The following is a 14850-nucleotide window of genomic DNA, read 5'->3' as shown; positions in this document are numbered from 1 at the left end:
AACTGAAGCATGCAGCTACAATCGATAGTTGAATGCGTTACCCTCAGTGAGTGAACTGCACCATTTAAAATTTTGCTAAGAAGGAATCAGAGTTGTGAACATTACTTTGATAATGCATTACTGTATTCATTACACATTACACTGCATAATGTGTAACGGATGTGTGCTCCATTATAAATTTAAAAAAGTAAGATGTAATTGATAAGTGACATTACAAATTACAAATGACAAAAAAAAGTAATTTTTAGTGGAGAGTATTCAATAGATTTTTTTTTTTTGAATGATTTGTTTTTCTATATAAACTTTTCTACCCCCTTACAACTTGTCAAGAGTTGAACTTCGAGAAATACGTAGTGTGGAGTGATGAAGTTGGTTTTCAAGTGATAGCTTTCTCATAGAGAAAACTTTGTCAGTGCAATAAAACAATGAAAATGCAATGTGCAAGTTTCTAAATTGCACGTTTTTCTTCTGCGTGAAGTACTGATCTTTAAACAGAAGAAAATCGAATTTTCCTAGAAGAAACTTTTAGTTAACGAAATAAAATAATGATGAAGCAGATATTCTATTTACAATAAAATACACTCCATTATAAATTATTTTTTTTAAATTGTAGTTATTCACGCATCCATTACACATTATTTTTTGTATTTGTAATGAGACACTCATACATTATACATTATTTTTTTTATTTGTAATGGATAACGTATCCCATACACATTGTTCAAAGTAATGAGCAATGCATTACTTTTACACTGCTATTTTCACAACTCTAGAATGAATGCGCCGTAGAGTTTGAAATAAAATTTGGCAAAAGAGAAAAAGCTGTTGTAAAAAATGTTTAGCAATTTTATTCACACCGACGATAATGAATTCGAGTGGAATAAAACTTCTTTCGTATTGGAGACACAAATTGTCAATTTCGTCATTCGCGGTTCTTACCCGTTCTGACCTAACTGCGCGAAATATATGCATATACAACAGCAACACGCTTGTTGAATTGCTGTTACTTGACCGTCAGGCCTAAGCACGGAATTGAAAAATTGATTTGATTTCCGTATCACCAAATAATGAGTTCATATTGCATCATAGGTAAGCAAAGCAATCTTTCTGTTCATGATCAAGTTATAGGTATGTTATCCCGTGTCAGCAGTCCAAATTCTCCCACTCCAAACTGCAGCGCCATCTGTTCGAAAATTTGAAATCTAACACTTTCGGAACTTCAGGCCAGTCTAGAGCCAGCGGTAGAGTAGTTCAGTCGACTGTGCGCGAAGTGGAATCTCTATATAGTGTTTGGTGACAGCGTGGAAGGTGGTGTTAGTTGACCGCATGAAGGCGTCTGTTATTGGTAAGTGAAATTACCTGTGTAACGAGAATAGTAACAGAATTAATTGCTCGGGGCATCAGCTGCAAATCAGTTGAAATCAGTAGTGAATCATATTTGCATGGTGCATATTCAGTTAGGAGCTGTACCTGTTACTCAGGTCAGCAGTGCAAGTTAGATATTGCACCTGTCGCTTGAGGTCAGCAGTGCGATGAAAATCCCAATGTTTACATGTTGAGATCTATTGAGATCAAGTTAATCACTTTGAGTCGAGCATCACAATAACTTGATGCATTAGAGCACATGTCAGTCGTCCCTCGTGCCATTGCCACGTCGGCCTAGCCGTACATTGAATCGGTACACAAAGATCACAAATGATCGCGTTTACCTACCTTTAATCAAAACTTAAAATACTTACAAACAAAAATTTTTTAGTTTATTTTTCAATAAAAAGTTTGGAATATTTAGCATGTACATCAAGATTAGGCCTTAACTGGTCAAGCATTGGCGTCAGGGCACATTCAATTACAATCGTTTGGTAAAATTTCGTAACGTCATTAATTAATTATATGGATATTTATATCTTATAGATATCAAGGCAGATATGCTGATAGCGATACCCAATATAAAATTTTACAACTTTGTTACAATAATTTTCTAAAGTCTCGGTGACAGATACACCATACCGAAATCAAGGAGAAATATAAGTATCCACTGAAATGAGTTTTCACTTCCATTTATGATTCAACATTAAATTTACCATAACTATACATTCGTTTAATAAATGCAATACGCATACTTTATTTTATGTTATATCATACAAACATGAGAATTGCTTTTGTCCATCGTTTCCTAATCTTCTTCTAATCGTCTTCTTAGTTTCAGAAAAATATCAGGTATAGATAAATTACCTCAACAGATTTGATGAAGTAAATATTTCTATCTACAGGGATTTGTTGAGAATTACGATTCTCCAGTATTTTTACTTGGCCGATAACAATTGATTAATACGTTGTAAAAATACGCATCTGTACTGAATCTACATTTTACATGAACCTTTTAGGACCCCAAATAGACGTGATTACTGTATTAACTCATATGTACAGAAGGGGTGCATAATTAAATAATAGAATCATGTTTATCTCTCAACAAAAATTTTTCCTTTGCTTACTTGAAACGTGAGTTATGGTTTAAACGAATATGTATATTTGAGTGGATTTAACAGATTCGAAATTTCAATGTCTTATTCAAAGATACTCAAACCGTTAGATAACTTGAAATCATTCGTGATTCTGAATTGTACTTGGTAAAATTCTCACAAGGAAGGTATCAATATTTTTTAACCAATCTAACTGAAAAAGTTTCCTCATAACGAGAAATGAAAAATGTAATTCTCTAAATTAAATAAAAAAAAAAAAAAGAACCGTCAAATCCCCCCTTAACATGCTTTAATTTGAAGGATGGTTTCACCCTCTTAAAGTGTTTAATGGCAGATAAAAGAAAATATCTGTAGCTTAGTTGTTAATCTATTATAACAGATTAGAACAGAAATAAAATCGTAGAAATCAACCTGGGATACCTTCCTTGTTAGTAAATGTAAATCCCAAATTAAGATTCCCGATAGCGAATTGTCGCCAAGCACTAGTAGACCAGTGCTGGCTATGCAGTTTTTATAGATCGTTATACGCATAAAATACAGAGAGGCAAATTAATTCCATAGGAATTTAGGTGTGACATAATTTTGGCAACATTATTATATTTGCAGTATCGATATAGATTCAAAAGTAGCTGCTCAGTGACTCGATAAGCATTTTCAAAATGAAGCACATGAGTTCTGAATTCTTCAAATAATTCAAATGTTATATTCAGTTATAAGGTTCTATATTCAAATGAATATAGTTGATTGAATTGTATATCTATGAGTATTTTTATGCAAAACTATTTACAATGTTAAATGTCATGAAACTGAGTAAAATTGTATTTATTATATGCACAATTTTTACATTTCAATCGAGCACAGACGCTTTGTCATTGTATAAATATTGACTGAAAACGAGTTGCCTTCAAGTTGCTAAAAATAAAAAAGTAAAGGTATATCAAATACCTCGAAAGTTCATTAAAGTATATATTGTAAACAATTTATGACTTCCGTGTAATTTATGAATTAGATTTCATGTCGAGCTAAGTTTGATACAAATATCTTAGGTAATGGATATACCTAAGCCACAGGACCTTCACCTATATGATTTAAGGTTTAGTAAGAGGGATATCAATATTAATTTTATATACATATATAGTTGTACTATAACAAACAGTTGACCTTGAAACTGTAAATTAATCCATTGTCAAACACAGTTGTAAATTTCGTTTTTCACAGTACATTCCGTTTTCAAAGAGTATTTCTGAATGAGAAACTCATAGACTCGACAAATATGCCAAATAATGACCTAATGTCACAGGACCATCGTGAAAATGCAAAATAAACCTTGGCCGAAAATATATAATACAAATTCAGGGTGTATACGGAAACCAGAAAAAAAATCCCGCCTTTTTCACGAATTTACTGGTGAAATTTTTTTGTTTCCTGGGTACCTTGACATAGATTATCAGTATTACTTTGCATATTCCTGTTACTTTGCATATTGAAGAAATAACGAACCTTTCATACATTTTTATAATACCATGCTTTAGTCTTCATAAATGATGTTTATAGCTTGCGAAATATAAAATTCCAACAATGAAATCTGAGATTACTACAATTTGCGCGAGAGCTTTTCATCAACATGCTAAGGATTTCAGGGTACATTGATAATTTGAATATTTAAAGTATGTTAGAACCTTTATTCGGCATCAGGTACATCGCGTCTCATTATACGACCTTTTACTACATGTAAAGGTAAAAAAGGCGAATTTTTTCCCCTTTGTATTTGAGGATACATAAAAGGTCGTAAATACTGTCGATTATGCCCTTTCATCACGAATTTTATAAAAAATAATCATGTTCTCTAATGGTGTAAGTTCGCATGTGCCCACATCAGGGTGATCGTTATTTAAGGTGTTTTCGAAATTCCGTGCAGACGAAGCGGAAAAAGTTTACGAACATTTTTTTTCAAAAGTACGCGTTAACTGGAGCCTGTAGGTCGACTTAAATTACTGTCTTTAAGGCAGTAAATTTTCCAGTGTATTTTAAATGGAAACTTGAGATCATAGCATTATTATTTTTTTCCCCAACTAAATAATGCTTCGACAAATCTTGAATTTGGTATACGTCTTTCCTATGGTCATAAGTATTTGAAAAAATTGGGCGATTTTCAATGTTATAATCATTATTTAACGAAATAAATGGATTAATAATTAATTAATTATTTAATTTAATTGTTTAATTAAATTTCAAAAAGTTATATTTTTAACGCAGGCAATGAACGCTCAAGAAAGGAATGTAGCAAGCTTCGAATATTTTTCTTGTTAGCATTATTGGCATTTTAGTTCATATAATATTAAAAATAAAATTGTTTAATGACCAATTATGAAATCATCAGGAGACGCAGCCGCATCTTGACACCAAGTTATTAAATAAATAATATCACGTCAAAGCCTCTGTTACGTATGCGTAACTCTACGTAGATAAATACGTATGCACAACTCAACAAAATCGCACGCTCAAGCGAGGAACACTCGTGAAACGAATATGGATAAATCTAACTATTTTTGCTGTTATCGGTATTACGATCATGTGAGTTAAAAAAATAATTGTTTGAAATTTAATTAAATAAGTAAATTAAATGATGGACCACTTATTAATCCATTTATTTCGTGTAATTGTTATTTTCGACTTTGAAACACAACTTTGACGTGCTGAGATTTCGAAACGTTTATTGCTGAAAATCGGCCATTTTTTTCAAATACTTATGACTATAGGAAAGACATATACCAAATTTCAGATTTTTAAAGCATTATTTAGATAGGAAAAAAAATAATAATGCTGTGAGCCCAAGTTCCCATTTAAATTACATTGGAAAATTTACTGCTTTGAAGGGAGTAATTTAAGTTGAACTATAGGCACCAGTAGGCATGTACTTTTAAAAAAAAAATTTTATTAACTTTTTCTAACTTGGAATTTCGAAAACACTCTAAACAAGGACCATCCTAGCCCACCATGATCTTATACCGTTATGTCCAATATTTTTTTTGAGAAAATATAAAATTTCAAACATTGTTCCCAAAATCGACGAATCTTTAGGTTTTAAAGGATTTTAAAGCGAAAGTAAGATACAAAATCGGCGGGTACGACCCTGTACAGTTACGTTCGATATTATTTTTTTACAAAAGATGAAATTTTAAATTTCTACTCGAAATTGATAAACCTTTATATTTCGGAGGGTTTTGCGTCGATGATGAAAAAAAAGACAAAAATAGCGGATACGACCTTATATCATTTATATAAATGATAAATAAAACTATATTTTCATGCTGAAAGGGCGTATCCACCAAACATAAAGCCTTTTACCTTCATTAATTTTTTCGGCTAATTTTAGTGTAGATATAACGTTTCGAGTGCCTTTATAGCGAATGCCATAAAAAGAGAAAATTATACGCCCTTTTACCACCAAATTCGCCTTTTTCGTGCATACATCTTTATACGATTAGACACGCGATACTATTATACAATGTCAACCAGGCAAAATGGGAAAAAATGTTACCGAAAAAATATGTATTGTGCACTAATTGTGCAAAATTTATCTTGTTATCACGGAGTACCGGAAAATTCCTGTGTCTTTCCCGGTTGTTTCCCAGTAAGAAAAATTCCCAGTTTTTCCCCGGTATTCGCGTTATTCCCGGTGCATATACACCCTAAAATTCCATGTGACGTCGACCATAAATGAGGACAAACTTCTAAAATGAAATGTTTCATCAACGGAATTGTATCAAAGAAGTTTTCTATTTACATTAAATAGGTGAATATAGAACATTATTAGTCAGATGGGCTAACCGGATGATATCCTGATAATATGTTGCTCCAGAGCCAGCGTCAAAGAAAGCTATATGTATTTTGCACTGCTCTGCCACCTGATGATCCCGACCCTGTCACTTGCAGCTGTTGTTCTGCGATATTTTGTTGTTCTAAACGTTCCAGTGACTCGGCGCGAGTTCTTATTGGTCCACCGTGAGTCTGCACCTATTTCATGCAATAGTGAATGAAATATTGTAAGCTGCTTCAAAGTCTCGGAATACATCCATTTGTAGACAAATCGCTAGTACAAGAGTTGAAGTTGATAAAGGTCGCTCATCCTGAGATTTAAGCCATCATTCATAAATCGATGCCATGGTCGGTAATTAATTTTTTGTCAGGGTAAACTGTGTTAGTTTTGTTTTCCGTTTTGAATGATTCAAATCTGTATTATCGGTCATCAATTATGAAATGAGAATCTCTTGATGATGTCAACTTAACTTCTCAACTTGCATTTTGACTACAAATACTCCGTTTCTATCCTTATTACACGTATAGAAATATTAGGAATGATGAATAATTTATAGGTGATTAAAAATGTTGAATGATAGTTGATTAAAGAATAATTTATCAGTGTGATAAATGACAGGATGATAAAAATAATTAAGCGACACCACCATTCAGAAATTGTAAGAATTATAGTTATACCTTATTTAAAAGCGAGCCCCTCCCCCCACTGTCATATTTTTACACTTCATATCTCTTTTTCGTGTTATAGCAAAGCTTTCGAGATTGAACAATGAGAAAAATGTACGAATTGCTAACATTAAGCGTCTAAACTCCTATCAGGTGTAGGTCAGATTTCCAATAAATCAATTTTTTTCAAATTGCAGTGCAACATCTACTGGGAAACTCAAATCTTGGAAAAACATAGTCAATCGAATAGCATGTTACCCTTCAGCCAGAATACGACAGCAATTGCCAAACCTGGATTTTATAATATTCCATTCAATTTCGGACAATTTAGGTATAGGAAATAAAATTTATAAACTCATTTCACTTCCGTAGAAATGCTATTGAAAGAAAAGTGAAAATGAATCAATCAATTACAAATGTGCCATAGAACAATTCACAATATTTGATTTTAATGCAAGGAATCAATATCGACAAAATCATATCCATTTAAAAATTGGTGAATCAATTAGCTCAATGCAAATTATACGATAGTTTGGAATCGACCTACCCTTAGGATTTGAGATCTGAAAAAGGGCCACCACCGTCCTCACTTTATCGTGTATCTACTCACTGTCTGTAGTTTCAGACTTCAGACTGTGGGAGTCGGCCACTCGCGCTCACTCAAGAGGGGTTAGACTGCCGCTGCTGAGTCTTACTTCTCTGGGCTCTGGGGCTGTTGCCGGCCTTCGTTCCTGAGGCTGTTGGCTGCTGGCTCCAGTAGTCACGTGATGTGCAGGCCGGCTGGCAGGATTGGCGACCACATATTCTGTTAACGTCACGTCCGCTGTGCCTCCAGATTCCAGAGGGATGGGATTTTGTCGAAAGTGTTCCAGCATGTCGTGGATTGCTGGGAACCAGAGGTGTTGAACTCGACATTGCCCTTGATCGTTCAACGTCATTCGTAGGTGCTATCATTGCAAAAATTTATTGAAAAATTACCTCTCTGCGATACACAACCAGATACGAAATAATCATTGGATGTGACACGATTGAGGTGAAATTGTTTCTTTTTTTCTTTACTTGACCAATTGGTGTATTTATTACAATCCCTGGAGAAAATCAATACCATCATTCATGAAGATCTTGATCAGGAAGTATCTAGGGATATTAAACTGACAATGTAGCGCTTCGAACGTACTTCCAAGAATATCATGAAATTACTGACTTATCTGCCAAGTAAATAACTACCCATTCAGTGTATTCGCCCCACATCAAATATAATCCAACCGAGAAATGAGTGCCAGCACAACATTTTCACAAACCGTATCTCAAATATTCAGAATTTGAGTTTAATGTAAAGAAGCGTTTTCATTGAAACATTGCAACTTCTGTTTACATCAGCTTATCTTGAACCAAAATTTTCAGCTCAGCAAACGTATTTCCAGGAAATACTTGGATTCGTGCAAGATCAATAAGAGTTGTTTGGATATGTCATCTACTACGATTGAGCCAATTGTAGAATAATCTACCTTTGCTCTTCCTTGAAAGTTGAACGTCAGAACGAACTCCCCTTTTCTGGTCTCACTTTGCCGGACTAGAAATACTCCGTGCCCATTAGCTGCGCCGTGAAGGACAAGTTGTGCTGCATCTGATCTGGGTAATGTTCCGTGAAACCACCGATATTCACGTAAGCTGGTCGACAAGTCTAAGTCTCCGTCGTTACCAGATACTAAAAATTTTTGAAAAAATGCTGTCAATGCTGTATAATGAGTTCAGTGAAAACTTGGTAAGCACGGTAATCTATATGCATCGAATGGGGCAGGTTTAAACTTAAATATTTCAAGTCATTAGTTCTGAATTCAACTTTAGTATTATAGAACTGGCCTGGCAATATAACAACTGGTCAAACTAGTAACAACTCCTTTTATAGCAACTCGACATTTCGAATACTGGGATAATTATCATGTTTAGATTCTAGTATATTACCTGGATGTCCTAATACAATCTATTAATACAATGATTACAATAATCCTAAGGTAATATGATTCCATGGTCTAATCTAATGCTATTAAATTACAGGTCTGATGACAGGTGGTTTCATTCATTTTAAATTGAACATTGCAGTACCTTGAAAACTGTTATTTTCTGAAAGTTTACAGAGATTGGATGATTACACCATAATTAGATTTTCAGATTAGATTATCTAGTAATCATCAACATCTAATTATCTTGTGAATCATCATGCAATAAAGTACGTTTAAATGCTTGTTGCATTTGTAACAATATACATTTGCAATTGTCCGTTTGGTAAACTATTCAAGTATGATGATGACTGCATATCTATACAACAGATGTTTTGAACAAATTCTCATCTGCCCGGATGATTTTCTCCGGATGTAAATCATCAAGAGATAAACTAAAATCATTTCTCTCTAAATTACACATTAAAGTTATCAAACATTTGTTAGTGAATCAATTTGCAAATGCGTTTTAAAAATATTTTACATTACGTGATTTATTTATCTCGAGAATACTTTGTTTTCATTAAATTCAATCATTTCGCACTCTGTCATTTTCTTATCTCAACATTGTTCGTAAGAGTATATTTTGTTGATCGTGGTTTGCTAAATTTTAGATGTTCCTATATTTCCGAAATAATGATTTTTCCTGAATATGCATCGTTATAATAACGTTACTAACTTCATCCTTGTGTGAAAGATGTATTGTTTGATGTTATGCTACTGCGCACATATTATGCATGTAGAAATTGTAAAGATATGTAAAATAGATTTTTGTCAAGTTGATTAGTTTCGCCTATAATATCAGCAATACAGGAAAACGTGACTTGTGGAATAATGAATTTTTTTCACACCTAGCTCAAACAATGCTGCAAAATATGATGAGTTATTACAAAAATGAAAGTACTCAACGTGATGGAAGAAATTGCAAGAGTGAAGACGCATAAGTGGAATGATTTCAACTATAACAGTAAATTGGATTCGACCGGTCAACAATCTGAATCGTGCGACTGACAATCTTAGGACTCTAAAATTCCTTGGGCATTTCCAACGTTTATAGCTGCGATGCCAAGAATTCCGTGAGTAAAATCTCAAGCTCTTCTCAATTTCTCGCGTTTAGAACAATCTTAGAACACTCACATTCTTCTATTTCTTGATGAGAGGGATAAAGCAGGTCCAAATTACTGTTGTTACTGAGTCTGAGCCGTGGGGGTAGCTCGGGTGGATTTCCCTGCTCCTCAAGACTGTGCTGATCCTGGATCGTTCTAGTATTTTTACTCGCCGAATTAGCTCTGACTCTTTCTCCGTCGGAGTTAGAACTATGAGCAACAGAATTGGCGGCGGAATCACCGGGTGTCGAGCCCATGGCGTTGGAAGTAGTGGGTGCAGACCTCATGCAGTACTTGATAGTAGCAAGCCAAGACCGCATGTCGATGGAGTCGTGAGCCTCAATAACGAATTCTAAGTTCTGTTCAGCCTTGAGAACGAAGGTGTTTTCATGGTCCGGCATTTCCAGAGCAGTGGTTTCCCTCGCCTCGGTTATCCTGAAGCAAAACACGCCGCTTCTCGGCTTGAACGCCTTTGGCGGCGAGTAGAATTCGAGCATGTAACCACCGATGGCCTTGACAAGGGCAAGTCGACACTTCTCCCACTTTTGGGTACCGTCGATGTTTTCGCCTATCAAGCAATTGACAATTCCCTCCTTCCTGCACTCGACGACAATCTTTGACAGCTTCGCCTTGGAGTGTTTGTCCCTTCTGTGCTCGCTGTGGGATAACTCCACCTCGTCGCTCTGCTGCTTGTGGAAGAATCCCTTGCCCTTTTTGAGCCCCTTGAAAGAAAGCCGTCGGAAGAACGTCTTGTGCACCGGCTTCGGTGAGACGGGTTCGCCATCCTGTTCCGAGTAATCGCTGAACTCTTCGTTCGAGGAGGCCCGGATCGGCGGTCTGGTATTGTTTTGATTGTTCGGAGCGTTCGCGTCAGCCTCGTTTCCGGAAGCCTGGTGGTGAAGTCGCGTTTCATAGGAGGGCGACCTCGTGCTGCGGCGTAAAAACTCCGTCTCAAAATGCTCGCAGAACGTGTCGACAAATTTTCGCAAAAAATCGCGATGCGACAAAGTTGCCCTCGCGCTTTCCGGCAGGTTAAGATTAACGTACGTGCAGAATGCCTTTGCAAAATCGGACGCCGCCGCTCGGGCGTGCCTGTCACAAAATTCTGACCAGTTGTCCGCACCCTCGGCGTTGTTGTAAACACTCATTATTCTTACTGCTCTATTGCTGTACAGTTTTTGTAGCCTCCCTTTGTTTTTAACTCACCACTTGCGTACGTGTTTATTTACCTATCGTTGTTGTTTTGCTTTCTTGTTTCTTATTATAATTTGGCGATTTTTTTATTTCGTTTTTTTTTTTTTTTTTTCCTATATCATTTGATTTTTCTTTTAATCTTCGCCTTTCACAACGTTCTTAAACCATGCACACACACCCATACACTAAGCTACTTGTTTTTGTACCAATTAAGTACCGCTCGGTACTATCTACTCGGTGAAATAATTCCGGTCATCGTACCGCGTACGTGAATCACATTCGACGCGCGTTACTCCCTAATAAATGCCGACTAATCAACGCTCAATCGAAATGCACCTGTTTACGAAGATCAATCACTGTTACACTGGGGGCTCGCGTGATAACCTCTCCTCTTGCTCGCAAAGGCTCAGCCAGCCTCCACTTCCGCTGCTGATGCCGGCGCCGCCGCAATCTTCTTGTATTTATTTTCGTTGTGTATTTCAGTAGTTACTACCGCATACCGCGAAATTAAGATCTTGCTACTTACCGGCGGACGATCATCGGATTTATCAGCTCGACTGATAGGTGCACCGAGCATTCGTTGATGTGTGTGAAAATTTCGATCGGTGAGATGATCCTCTGTCGGTAAGAGTGGAATATGCAAACACTTGTGATCCTACAACGATTTTTTCGGGATTTTTTTTCTAACTTTTCATTACACGCCATGTTGTATCTATATCCCAATAAAAAATGATGGATTTAGTGAAATCAGAAACCAAAAATTCTATATGATTTTGTGGGTTGTGTACTCGTCTTGCTGCTTACGTTACAATTTCTTCCGCCGGTCGAACGTATCTACATCTGCAGAACGAACATCCCGTACCTCAGATTCTTGAAGGCTTTTCAAGGGAATAGACTCAAGTTACACATTTTGATGCGATATTCTATCCGATTACTCTAGCTGCGTCTTAAAACGAGTAATGTATAACTCATAATGCTATCAAGTTGTTTGTCAATGTTTCTTTCTTTTTGCTTATAGTAATTTTTGGAAAAATAGCACGACGACCATAATCAATATTGTCGAACAAGGTGCATCGTTATTCAGCTTCGTGACGAGTACAGACTGTCAAATTTAAGTGTTTCTGCAGTGCTGAATAGTCAGATTTAGCTACCGAAAAGATGGAGAAAAAAATTCATTGTAGGCAAATCGTGTAACCCAATTTAGAATCAGCGTGGAAAGATCTTAATAATAGATTTTTATACAATTTTCATGCAAAAATATGCCACATAATTCAGAGCAATAATTAAACAATGCTTGGTATAATTTCCCTCTGCTGTATAACGGTTTACTAATTTTCTTCACTCAAAGAGCAAGTTAATTGATTGTCTTGATAGTTTTTTTATAATGCATTCATCACGATTGGCACTGCAACTGTTGTCCGGAAATCGGCTAGAACGAAGTTTTATGTTTCATTCAAATAGATTCGTATTAGAATCAAAATATCTATATTAGATAGCCGGTTTAACTTCTGATGTAACAGCCGTCCAGGGCGGTATAATCACTTAATCATAACGATACTATTTCAACCCCAGTACCGCTAACTATATGTATATGCCTTATAATTATTCAAATTAAACCATGTTCCCATAAATGCTGCATGAGATTTGGGGAACGATCATGTGATATCTTGCGTCACGAAAACACTTGAGAGAACAGTTGACAGAGCTAGTATTCGTATAGTAGGTTACATGATCGTTAACTCTTATACTGTGCTGAAAAGGCAGCTGAAAAATGCACCGAGTTCATTCAGCGCTGTCGGAACATCAGTTAGCTGAGGTAAACCAAAAAGGAAACGGAACTTTGAACTTTTTTCCGTTCAGACAGTTTACAAGTCTTCTGAAGATATGATTCAGCTGAAAGGAAAATTTATTACAAATGAGCGTCTCTGTTATACCAAAACATAATAATCGCGAGCGTTTTTCCATGCGTGTTTTCCGTGGACAAAGTACCAGTTTCTATGACGGACGAGTGAGTCTGCAAATACACATGCGCGGAGTACAAAAAATACCACTTTTAATCACTTTTTAAGTTCTAGAAGTTAAAAGTGGTACTTTCTCTACTGCGCGCATGCACTGTCGCGAACAAATCTGACATTACGTGAGCCTAACTTCAATATAGTGCTTCGTTAAAAAATGCGTAACATATACTTGTCATGTAAGGAATTGTATGCAACAACGAGGGAACGGTCTTTTCGCCTCGCATATTATTCGTCTTCGGCTCGTATGCGTACTCACCTCTGACTCATGTTGCAAATTTACGCTCGATCCAAAAAGACCGAGTTTGACTTATTCTTACACGATATGCTATTCTATACTATACAAACCGAGTACTCTGCAAATTCATATTTTATCGCCCTGAGCCAATAAAGCAATTAATATTCCGTCTTCCATCTAATAGATCTCTTCGTCGATCCAAAACTCTCACTGATCTCCGCAACGATCTATCTCCACCCTGTAGACCTTCTACAACAAGGCTCATTAATTAGGGGATTACAACTCCATACATACCGACAAGGAGCCCACTAAACGTACACACTGTACGATAAAATAAATTCGGCGAAAGTTTCACTGCGTTTGAAATTTTCCAAGACATGCTGAGTAAATGAAAAAGTGGAAAGGGATGCCAATGGCGAAGCGGTTGATTTGATAGATTCGGTAACACGCGCATGGTTCGAATCAATTCCATTACACTCTGCCCGCATCTACCGGTCCATCGTATTTGCACGATGGAAATCTATACGTATAATATACATGTATTTCTACCAAGTCGTAGCTACACTGCACAGATTCTATCTTCCGATTTGCAGCTCGCAAATCGATTCCTCGCAAGACTTCCTTCCGTATCTATACCGTTCGACGGATCCGATATCTTCCCAGACGTAAATGCGGAAAGTTTGCTTCCTGTGCGGCATAAATTACGTAGGTATATATACGCCGGTATAGGTATAGGTATATACCCGGTACGTACAAGAAACAGTCGCGATATTAAAAGAAGATGACGATGCATTAATCCCTTTGGCATAATCTCAGGCTCCTGAATAAAAGGAGTGTTGAAAGGACCAGTTGAAGCTTGTAAACGCGTCTGCTGAAGAACACGTCGACATCGACCGCCGGGCAGAACCGCTGATGAGATCCTCCAGATTTGGCAAATCCCCTATCTGTCGAGGCTTGACAGCGACAACAAAACCCATACAATCGCAGAAGGCCAGCTTCTACCATTATACAGAGTTCCTGGTTTTCCCCGCGAAGCTTTTCTCCCAGGATCGCCATTTAATTTCATCTCATATTTACGACCACCTCGTGTCCTTATCCCGTTTGTAATTACCTCGATGGTCTGATTTTTTTGCATAAAAAATTGAAGAGCGCAGATATCGAGATAGGCGAGCATCTATCAATATCGAAGTAGGTTGCTTGAACAATGTAACTATGTACATACGTACACATACATAACCCTTTCGTTGAATAGGTAGGTAGGTAGGTATACGTATCGCAATATGGGGTCCAGGGTTCGTTATAAAAAAAATCCATACTCTTCGTCGGGCTAAT

General features: G+C 36.5%; 2 protein-coding genes across 3 annotated transcripts in view; one reads left to right on the top strand and one right to left on the bottom strand.

The window, feature by feature from the left end:
• Nucleotides 1-2093: 2093 nt before the first annotated feature.
• On the bottom strand, nt 2094-11721 carry LOC124178478 (SH2B adapter protein 1). Of its 2 annotated transcripts, XM_046561858.1 has the most exons (5): nt 10103-11721; nt 8474-8673; nt 7661-7912; nt 6312-6497; nt 2094-6214 (listed from the first exon to the last, which is right to left on the bottom strand). In XM_046561858.1, exons 1-4 carry the CDS (start codon nt 11217-11219, stop codon nt 6351-6353), a joined length of 1716 nt encoding a protein of 571 aa, XP_046417814.1. In that variant the 5' UTR covers nt 11220-11721; the 3' UTR covers nt 2094-6214; nt 6312-6350. The 2 variants fall into 2 exon arrangements, with proteins under 2 accessions (XP_046417814.1, XP_046417813.1); XM_046561857.1 differs by having other exon boundaries at nt 2094-6497.
• The window catches only part of LOC124178477, a 67895-nt gene continuing 61711 nt past the window's right edge, over nt 8667-14850 (top strand). Inside the window, exons 1-2 of the mRNA XM_046561854.1 lie at nt 8667-9195; nt 9821-10041. The gene's annotated coding sequence lies outside the window, so the exon portion shown is untranslated. The remainder of the gene's footprint in view (nt 9196-9820; nt 10042-14850) is intronic.

Source organism: Neodiprion fabricii, chromosome 3, assembly GCF_021155785.1.
Source record: "Neodiprion fabricii isolate iyNeoFabr1 chromosome 3, iyNeoFabr1.1, whole genome shotgun sequence".
Lineage (NCBI taxonomy): Eukaryota > Metazoa > Arthropoda > Insecta > Hymenoptera > Diprionidae > Neodiprion > Neodiprion fabricii.
This window is presented reverse-complemented; position numbering and strand designations above follow the sequence as displayed.

What these genes read in the sequence shown, in the direction of transcription:
- LOC124178478 (XM_046561857.1), bottom strand. Translation starts at nt 11,219, where the DNA reads ATGAGTGTTTACAACAACGCCGAGGGTGCGGACAACTGGTCAGAATTT. An exon ending in TCATCAAGAAATAGAAGAAT is followed by an intron (nt 8,674 to 10,102) that starts GTGAGTGTTCTA and finishes AAAAATTTTTAG; the next exon opens with TATCTGGTAACGACGGAGAC. An exon ending in CAGCCCCAGAGCCCAGAGAA is followed by an intron (nt 6,498 to 7,660) that starts GTAAGACTCAGC and finishes TGCATGAAATAG; the next exon opens with GTGCAGACTCACGGTGGACC.